This window comes from Borostomias antarcticus (genome assembly GCF_949987555.1).
Source record: "Borostomias antarcticus genome assembly, chromosome: 25".
Lineage (NCBI taxonomy): Eukaryota > Metazoa > Chordata > Actinopteri > Stomiiformes > Stomiidae > Borostomias > Borostomias antarcticus.
The window spans coordinates 6,906,981-6,916,980 of NC_140258.1; the positions used below are offsets into that span (position 1 = coordinate 6,906,981).

General features: G+C 51.0%; 1 protein-coding gene across 1 annotated transcript in view; it reads right to left on the reverse strand.

Annotated features, from left to right (window-relative positions):
• ercc6 (excision repair cross-complementation group 6) overlaps nt 1-10,000 on the reverse strand; it is a gene marked incomplete at its 3' end in the record, with an annotated part of 33,149 nt that overhangs the window by 11,984 nt on the left and 11,165 nt on the right. Inside the window, exons 9-12 of the mRNA XM_084458812.1 lie at nt 4,764-4,899; nt 4,000-4,170; nt 2,989-3,165; nt 75-191 (exon numbers count right to left, since the gene is read on the reverse strand). Of these exons, the coding sequence (XP_084314938.1) occupies nt 75-191; nt 2,989-3,165; nt 4,000-4,170; nt 4,764-4,899 (601 nt within the window). The remainder of the gene's footprint in view (nt 1-74; nt 192-2,988; nt 3,166-3,999; nt 4,171-4,763; nt 4,900-10,000) is intronic.

Sequence of the window (10,000 nt, forward strand, 5' to 3'; positions counted from 1 at the left end):
GGGGTGGAAGGTGACTAATGGTAAGACTTCAGCAGCATAATAACAGATCCAGGACCACAGGACGTGATACGTACCTGTTCGTTTTTGTCGGGCAGGGCGAGGTTTGCCTTGACGTCGGCCTTCATGCGCCGGAGCAGGTAGGGGTTGATGGTGTCCCTCAGCACGCACGCGCACTTGTACGCCGTCTGGACCTGGATGCAAAAAACGACGACAACGCATCGCAATCCACATCAAATATACATGGCCAGAACACCAACATCAACGGGAGAACAACACATCTCTGACCATCTGTCGGTTGCTCCGACACCTGTCTAGTTATCCCGGGGGCAAGTTCGCCATTTAGCCTCTCTGCTCTGCTCTTCCCCTTCCTCCGTCCCTCCCTCCCTCCCTCCATCCATCCATCCATCCATCCCTCCCTCGCTTGCTTTCAGCAGAGCAAGCCATAAATGATTGATCAGAGTGCTGTTGCTCTCCGGGGGGAAGGAGGGATGGAAAGATGGACCCTCTTTCATCATCACCCCCCGCTTAGCTGATCCACCTCAGGAAAAAGGGGGGGGGGGGGGGGGGGGGGCTCGGTGCTCCGGCCCAACGCGAGGACAGCAGCCCTGCAGGCTGTCTGCTCCAGAGCAGCTTATATGAAGAGCTTTGAAAATGACAAGTCCATTCTCTAGCAGTTGATGTTAATAAGCAGCTATGGATGCAGTATTCTGGACTGGAGGTTCTGGAGGTTTTTTTGTTGTTGTTTGTGGTTTTTTTCTTCCTGAAACCGTTTCTGTTGCCAGGCAACATTCTTTTTTTTTTGGACACTATCAGGAAGTACTGGAGTCTCCGGTCAGTTTCCGTTGCCACAGCTCTCCGTAAACACAGGTCTGGACAGGTCTGTCTGGCCCAGGGTAGGCCGGGGCTAAACGCCTTTTAACCCCCTGATCCCTCGCCTGGAGGGGGAGGGGGGGTCACAGGCAGGCCCTGGCTACTGGGGGTCAGCACAGCTGGAGGGGACAATAACACAGCAGTACTACTGCCCTCTGGAGAATAGTGGGCTGGGGACAGGAAGAGAGAGGGGGAGAGAGAGAGACAGAGAGACAAAGAGAGAGAGTGGGTGGGGAGGTGCACTAGTAGATTAGTAGATCCTCTGATCTCTTAGAGAGATGCTTACGATGCTGAGTGGATTCACAGAGGGGGTTACATATGCTCCAGTAATGGATCCCACAGCCTCTCTGCACACGCACACACACACAAAGAGAGAGAGAGAGAGAGAGAGGGAGAGAGAGATAGAGAGAGATAGAGAGAGATTAGGGGTGGAGGATGAGGCAACAGAGCTTAGCCCTTTCTGGCCATTTAATAACGTCAATAAATAGTAAAGGTTTTTATTATCGACAGAGGAAGCTGCATGGATGGCCATCTTAAATAATTAACTCCGTACAGTCGGTCAGGAGGTTATTAACTACTAGACTCTAATGACACAGGATTAGGATATAACTCACCACCTCTCTGTTCTCTCACTGTCTCTCCATCTCTGTTTCTGTCTTTCTCTCTCTCGTTGTCTCTTCTACTGCTTGTAGAAACATCTCAAGCAGTATCAGTGGAAACAAAATGCACCTCAGCTCACTTTTGGGTGTCATATCAGAGGGTGTGCACTTGTGTACATATGATATTTTACATTTTTGATGTGTAATAAATTAGCACAAACGTGAGACCTTTCAATCTGTCATTATGGGCTATTTTGTGTAGATGTTATGAAAAAATGAACTCAATCTATTGTAGAATAAGTCTGTAATGTAATAAAGCGTGGAGAAGGTGTATATGTATATATAACTTCATCTCTCTCTCTGTTTCTTTTTATCCATCTCTCTATCTCTTTCTCTCTCTCTCTCTTAGTCTCTTTTGTCACCTTATTCTCCCTCTTCAACACATCTAAATAACATCTAAATAAGTTATATATCAGTGTAAAGTGCCCGTCATGGTTGGTCTGTGCATTCTATCTATATCTATCTATTGATCTGACTGTAGATAAGCTTTAGCTTCGAGATTCATGCCTGTCCAAAATGTCCTTGCCATGACATATTCGCCCCCCCACAACCTGAGATACGGGTTTCCGGACGCCATAGAGAGTAGATGAGTCTCAACTGAATGGCAGCAATGGGCGGTTATTCTCCGTGCTTATGTAACCGAGTGAAACGTGGAGAAGCTGGTGAAACTCATCAAAGGAGCGCTGACTGTCTCTCCAAGAGGGACCTTCCTATTGGCGCAACTGTCAGCGTGTCCGCCTCCCAATCGGGAGACCCGGGTTCTAATCCCGCCCTGGGCATGCCGAAACAGACGGGTTACACTTATAACGACACTAATCGACTCAAAACTGCTCAAAAGCACATTGTTAGATTCTGTAGGCCGAGAGGAATCCAATGATGTTCACCTCTTGACATTTAGCTGATTTTACTGACTGCTACATCAACCAGAAGAAAACCAATTTCATTCAACAACTACTGTTCTGATCGCTAACATTGTTAGCATGTGAAGTTGTGAACAAAAACTGCGATCAAGACATTTTTTGACTGAGAATAAAATCAAAATATATATATTTTTCATCAAGTTCATTAAGAGACTGTGGCGGCACATGAAGCTAGTTACTTTACGAAGCTACAGTAGCTAGAGATATTCGACCCAAAATCATTTTACAACTTGCGGTGTTTATTCTCGTGAATATTTAGGCTACATAACCACTGTTACAGGCAACACTACTAAGTTCCACTGGTGTTTCGCTGCAGCTTGGCAAGTCCTGCATGATGGTGCATGATCCAAGATGGCGGAAGAGACGTGGTATCTTTCATAATTATTTATTACATTTATAAAATAATAACTGTGCCACAGGGCAAAATATTACAACACTCAACACTGCAATGCCTTGGGTCCTGAGCAACACAACCTGCTGAATGTCTGTGTGCGCGAATATGCTCTTGTGTGTTTGTGTGTGTGTGTGTGTGGCCGTACCTGTACAGGTGAGGCGTTGCTGTACCCTCCCATGGTGATTGGCACGGAGAACTGCTCCATGAAGATGGGCAGCGTGCCCAGCTTGCCAGGGAACACGAAGTCAAACAGAGACCACAACTCCTTCAGGTTGTTCTGCATCGGAGAACCCGACAGGATGAACCTGTGTACGGTACGGAACTGGAGAGAGAGAGAGAGAGGAAAGGAGGGAGAGAGAAATGGAGCGGGGGGAGGGAACACAGAGAGACAGAGAGAGAGTCAGAGGGGGAGAGACATGGATTATCTGAACCAGGTGAGATCTAGCTATAGTGTTACCTCATCTATGCTCAGAAGGTGTCAAAGTCAATTTGATATATATATAGCACATGTTCATATTAGCAAATGTAGTACACAGTGCTTTACAGAATAAGAAAGAAGGTGACCCCATCTATTTTGTTTGTGTGTGTGTGTATACCTGTTTGGAGGCGGTGGTGACCCCAGCGTATGTGTGTGTATGTGTGTGTGTACCTGTTTGGAGGCGGTGGTGACTCCAGCGTATGTGTGTGTATGTGTGTGTGTACCTGTTTGCAGGCGGTGGTGACTCCAGCGTATGTGTGTGTGTGTGTGTGTGTACCTGTTTTCAGGCGGTGGTGACCCCAGCGTATGTGTGTGTGTGTGTGTGTGTACCTGTTTGCAGGCGGTGGTGACCCCAGCGTATATGTGTGTGTGTGTGTGTACCTGTTTGCAGGCGGTGGTGACCCCAGCGTATGTGTGTGTGTGTGTGTGTGTGTACCTGTTTGCAGGCGGTGGTGACCCCAGCGTAGGTGTGTGTGTGTGTGTGTGTACCTGTTTGCAGGCGGTGGTGACCCCAGCGTGTGTGTGTGTGTGTGTGTGTGTACCTGTTTGCAGGCGGTGGTGACCCCCAGCGTATGTGTGTGTGTGTGTGTACCTGTTTGCAGGCGGTGGTGACCCCAGCGTGTGTGTGTGTACCTGTTTGCAGGCGGTGGTGACCCCAGCGTGTGTGTGTGTGTGTACCTGTTTGCAGGCGGTGGTGACCCCAGCGTGTGGGTTGCGGATCTTGTGTCCTTCGTCCAGGATGACGTAGTGCCAGTCGTGGCGTTGCAGTCTCTCCTGCATGATCCTGACGGCCGAGTACGACGTGATCAGGACACCATGACACTCTGCTATCTCCGGGATCAGCTTCTCCTGTAGGACACACGCACACATATACACATGCACGTAGAGACAGATGCACGCACACACACACACGCATACACACACACGCACATGCAGACCAACAGAGGCACACGCAGGTGAGAAATATTAATGGCGATAAAGCTTAGTGAATGTTCACCACTTCACAGGAAGGGACAGGATCCCCCTCCCCACAACACACAGACACAAACACACACACACACACACACACACACACAGCGACCACACCAGCTGTAACCCCAGGCATGCACACCGCTGGTCCCTGATGATGGCCAATTAAAAGTGTGTGTGTGTGTAGAGTGGAGGAGGGGTTTAGGTGCCAACACTGCATAGTCAGGTCTCTGGTGCCCTCCAGAGGGAATTCCACATCCCCCTTTTAGAAAACCCCTACTACCAGAAAACACGCACACACACACACGCACTAGCGCGCACACACACGCACACACCTTGGCCAGCCAGGGAGCATCACCCATTAATCACTATGTCAGAGACACAGGGTGGGCAACACGCACGCACACACACACACACACACACACACGCACGCACCCACGCACGCACGCACGCACGCACGCACACGCGGTTACCTTGTTGCTGGTGAAGGAGCCAGTGTCGTGCAGGACCGCCACCCGGAAGGGCGGCCACCAGGTGTGGAACTCCCTGACCCACTGGTGCATGACCGTGGCCGGACACACGATGACCGTCGGACCCAGGCCCGCATACCTGGGACACACAAGGTCAGGGTGAATCTCATCTGCATAATATACACACAGACACAGCTGCATAATATACACACAGACACAGCTGCATAATATACACACAGACACAGCTGCATAATATACACACAGACACAGTTGCATAATATACACACAGACACAGTTGCATAATATACACACAGACACAGTTGCATAATATACACACAGACACAGCTGCATAATATACACACAGACACAGTTGCATAATATACACACAGACACAGCTGCAGCAACACAATGACTGACTGCCGAACGCAGTCACTAGATCAACCAGGCCCAGTAATGTACACAGGGGAGAAAACATACAGGAAATGACATCAATATCTTCCTCATCCCTGTCTCAATGAGTAGACCTGGTTAAGGCTGGACTACTGTAGTCTGGCATTGTTGGATGCAGCACATAGTTGTGGGAAGTCTGGAGAATGTGTGAAATTGAATAAAGGCCCATGTAACCCTCCCAGGCCCCCTTTAGTTAGCCTGGGCGATGGTTTCCATTATTCTAGGTTCTAAAAGGAGATTTGCTTGTTATTACCTTAAGACCACCCCAAAAATGACAGACGGCAGAATTTAAATAAATTAATAAAATGTTATTGTAAAAGTTACCTTAAATTATAAGTCTACTAGAACATATTAACAACATTCCCAAAAATGTAAAAAATATGACAATCTGTTTTAAAGAGAATTCAATCAACCAACTTACATAGGGTCTATGTGACCTAATGTAACCTTACTTAAGCTACCAAACCAAATCAAGGATAAACAGATAATAACTTACGTTTCTATACAGGTAGTCTCTTCACCAGACTCAAATATTACGTGAATCGCTGAATTTCTAGCTAGTCTAAACATGACAATCATGAGGCAATGATTTATTTATTTTCGCAAGAATAGTTTAATTGTCAGAGTATTATATGGAACACATATGGAACAAAAAAATAGAAATTGATGAATCAGATATACAGGGGTTGGTCCTCAATAGGGCCGTGACACGAGGCTTCAGTCGCTGTCCTACTCAGACAGGGACCTGTCCCACTCAGACAGGGACCTGTCCTACTCAGACAGGGACCTGTCCCACTCAGACAGGGACCTGTCCCACTCAGACAGGGACCTGTCCCAGCCTCCTCACAACAGCCTCTTCCTCTCCTGGGCTGGTCGCTCCATCTCTGCCGGGGGGGGGGGGGGGGGGGGGGTCTCCCTCACTGTTGCTTCCACTCCGGCTCCTTTTATAAGTGAATGATCCTGCAGCTGGCGGAGCTCCCTCCATCCCCCCCAGTTCCAGGGCCCAGCCGGCCGCTGCTCTAGTAAGGCGCCCACTCCGCCAGGGAGGGGCGGGGGACGGGGCACATGGGGCGGTACGCCCTCACCTGGGTACAGGACAGCTGCTGACAAGTCAGTCTTTTGAACTTTTTCGAGCCTCTGCTGCTGCTGCTGGGCTGATTCTCGCCTTGCGCCTCGTCATCGGCGCGGCGGCGTTTGGACCCCCGGGTGGGCGTCGCGGTGAAGCTGCCGTGGTGTGAGGCGGCGGCACTGGCGGGTTTAGGGGGCGAGAAGGTGGCGAGGCGGATCATCGGCTTCCTCTGGGGCTCAGCGCCATCACCGCCCTCGCCACAGCACCTGCCAGGGCTCCGGCTCCCACGGTAACCGTGCAGCGGCGTGGCTGAAGACCCGGGAGAGGAGCTGTAGGAGCTGATGATGTCGGGGTCGACCCCTTTGCAGAAGAAGCTGATGTTCCTCAGTCCGTCAGGATCTCGGTTCGAGCGTCTGGCCGTATTCACGCCTCGAGGATGTGAAAGCTGCCAGCCATAGGCTTCACGTGTGCGTGTGTTCGGTCGACGGCAATAGTAGGCTGCTTCATTGTCCTCATGTCTCCCGTCGTCTGTGTCACTGTACTCTATAGTCTTCTTTGGCTTTTCCCTCTCAAAGAGCACAGACCCCAGTCTGTAATGAACTTTGATTGGAGATACGTCCGGAGTGATGGGATTAGCCGAAAAGCCAGGAGGTTCCCACGGTAACCGTGCAGGTTAATTGTCAGAGTATTATATGGAACACATATGGAACAAAAAAAATAGAAATTGATGAATCAGATATACAGGGGTTGGTCCTCAATAGGGCCGTGACACGAGGCTTCAGTCGCTGTCCTACTCAGACAGGGACCTGTCCTACTCAGACAGGGACCTGTCCCACTCAGACAGGGACCTGTCCTACTCAGACAGGGACCTGTCCCAGCCTCCTCACAACAGCCTCTTCCTCTCCTGGGCTGGTCGCTCCATCTCTGCCGGGGGGGGGGGGGGGTCTCCCTCACTGTTGCTTCCACTCCGGCTCCTTTTACACCGTTGCTTCCACTCCAGCTGCTGACAAGTCAGTCTTTTGAACTTTTTCGAGCCTCTGCTGCTGCTGCTGGGCTGATTCTCGCCTTGCGCCTCGTCATCGGCGCGGCGGCGTTTGGACCCCCGGGTGGGCGTCGCGGTGAAGCTGCCGTGGTGTGAGGCGGCGGCACTGGCGGGTTTAGGGGGCGAGAAGCTGGCGAGGCGGATCATCGGCTTCCTCTGGGGCTCAGCGCCATCACCGCCCTCGCCACAGCACCTGCCAGGGCTCCGGCTCCCACGGTAACCGTGCAGCGGCGTGGCTGAAGACCCGGGAGAGGAGCTGTAGGAGCTGATGATGTCGGGGTCGACCCCTTTGCAGAAGAAGCTGATGTTCCTCAGTCCGTCAGGATCTCGGTTCGAGCGTCTGGCCGTATTCACGCCTCGAGGATGTGAAAGCTGCCAGCCATAGGCTTCACGTGTGCGTGTGTTCGGTCGACGGCAATAGTAGGCTGCTTCATTGTCCTCATGTCTCCCGTCGTCTGTGTCACTGTACTCTATAGTCTTCTTTGGCTTTTCCCTCTCAAAGAGCACAGACCCCAGTCTGTAATGAACTATGATTGGAGATACGTCCGGAGTGATGGGATTAGCCGAAAAGCCAGGAGGTTCCCACGGTAACCGTGCAGGTTAATTGTCAGAGTATTATATGGAACACATATGGAACAAAAAAAATAGAAATTGATGAATCAGATATACAGGGGTTGGTCCTCAATAGGGCCGTGACACGAGGCTTCAGTCGCTGTCCTACTCAGACAGGGACCTGTCCCAGCCTCCTCACAACAGCCTCTTCCTCTCCTGGGCTGGTCGCTCCATCTCTGCGGGGGGGGGGGGGGGGTCTCCCTCACTGTCGCTTCCACTCCGGCTCCTTTTATAAGTGAATGATCCTGCAGCTGGCGGAGCTCCCTCCATCCCCCCCAGTTCCAGGGCCCAGCCGGCCGCTGCTCTAGTAAGGCGCCCACTCCGCCAGGGAGGGGCGGGGGACGGGGCACATGGGGCGGTACGCCCTCACCTGGGTACAGGACAGCTGCTGACAAGTCAGTCTTTTGAACTTTTTTGAGCCTCTGCTGCTGCTGCTGGGCTGATTTTCGCCTTGCGCCTCGTCATCTGCGCGGCGGCGTTTGGACCCCCGGGTGGGCGTCGCGGTGAAGCTGCCGTGGTGTGAGGCGGCGGCACTGGCGGGTTTAGGGGGCGAGAAGGTGGCGAGGCGGATCATCGGCTTCCTCTGGGGCTCAGCGCCATCACCGCCCTCGCCACAGCACCTGCCAGGGCTCCGGCTCCCACGGTAACCATGGAGCGGCGTGGCTGAAGACCCAGGAGAGGAGCTGTAGGAGCTGATGATGTCGGGGTCGACCCCTTTGCAGAAGAAGCTGATGTTCCTCAGTCCGTCAAGATCTCCGTTCGAGCGTCTGGCCGTATTCACGCCTCGAGGATGTGAAAGCTGCCAGCCATAGGCTTCACTTGTGCGTGTGTTCGGTCGACGACAATAGTAGGCTGCTTCATTGTCCTCATGTCTCCCGTCGTCTGTGTCACTGTACTCTATAGTCTTCTTTGGCTTTTCCCTCTCAAAGAGCACAGACCCCAGTCTGTAATGAACTGAGATTGGAGATACGTCCGGAGTGATGGGATTAGCAAAAAAGCCAGGAGGCGTGACTGTTGCTCCTCGGTCGACCATTCGTTTATCCTCCGGCCTTCTCAGGGGGCTGGCGGACCCCCCCGTCAGTCTAGGCCCACGGTCTGTAGACTTGCTCCCGACATGCTCCCTGAACTCTGGGCTCCACGGAGCCGCGTGGCACTCTGCGTACCCACAAGGCTCCTCTTCCTCGAAGGCCGCTGAGAAGGGATGTCTTCTCTCCACATAAGCGGGTATCTGGGGAACCGGGCTGAACGGAGCCGCTGTGTAGAGGCGGAAGCCAGAATGACAAAAGGCCGGTGGTGAGATTAGAGATGAGCAGTGATCAGTTGGAGAGCGAGAGAGCAGCAGCTGTGCTGCATCTCTTTTTGGAGTGGTGCCATAGTTGTCTCTTTCTGTGGGTTGTTGAGAATCCATTCCTGGGTGGTGTGGAGTCCGAATGAAGGTTTTCTAAATGGACACAAGGCAGACTGATGATTTATTTTGCTTTAACGCTTTCAAAGAGTGAAGATTTCCAAAAACAGACACAAATGCAGACTGATTATTTCTTTTGACAGTGCCCGAGGTCAATAAGAATACAGATGACATCACAATGCCACTTTCTATGACATCACAATACACAGCAAGTCTGCAGTAATTTCTGTATTTGCAGTCAAACTGAGCATTCCAATCTAGCCTATTCAAGATTCAAGATCTGTTTATTAGCCATGTATATGGTACACACTAGGAATTTGACCAAGGCATACACTGCTGCAGATGACATAGGACAGGGTGCAGGACAGGACAGGACAGTGCAAAGATACAAAAAACTGTGCAAATACAAAATTAATGCAAAATAATTCAAATTATGATATACTAAAAAAAAGGGGAGTCACAAATGCAATATACATACTATATACAGAATGGCGTGTGGTGAGTGTACGTACAGTACAGTGGGTGTACAGTGTGTGCGATGTTTGTGCCGTTGAAGTACAGTCTGTGCAAAGGCCCCCTAAGAAATTAGTTTAAAGCTATTTATCTGGACAGTAAGTGTTTATTTGCTTGTAAAAACACTATTTAACATTACAGTCAATAAA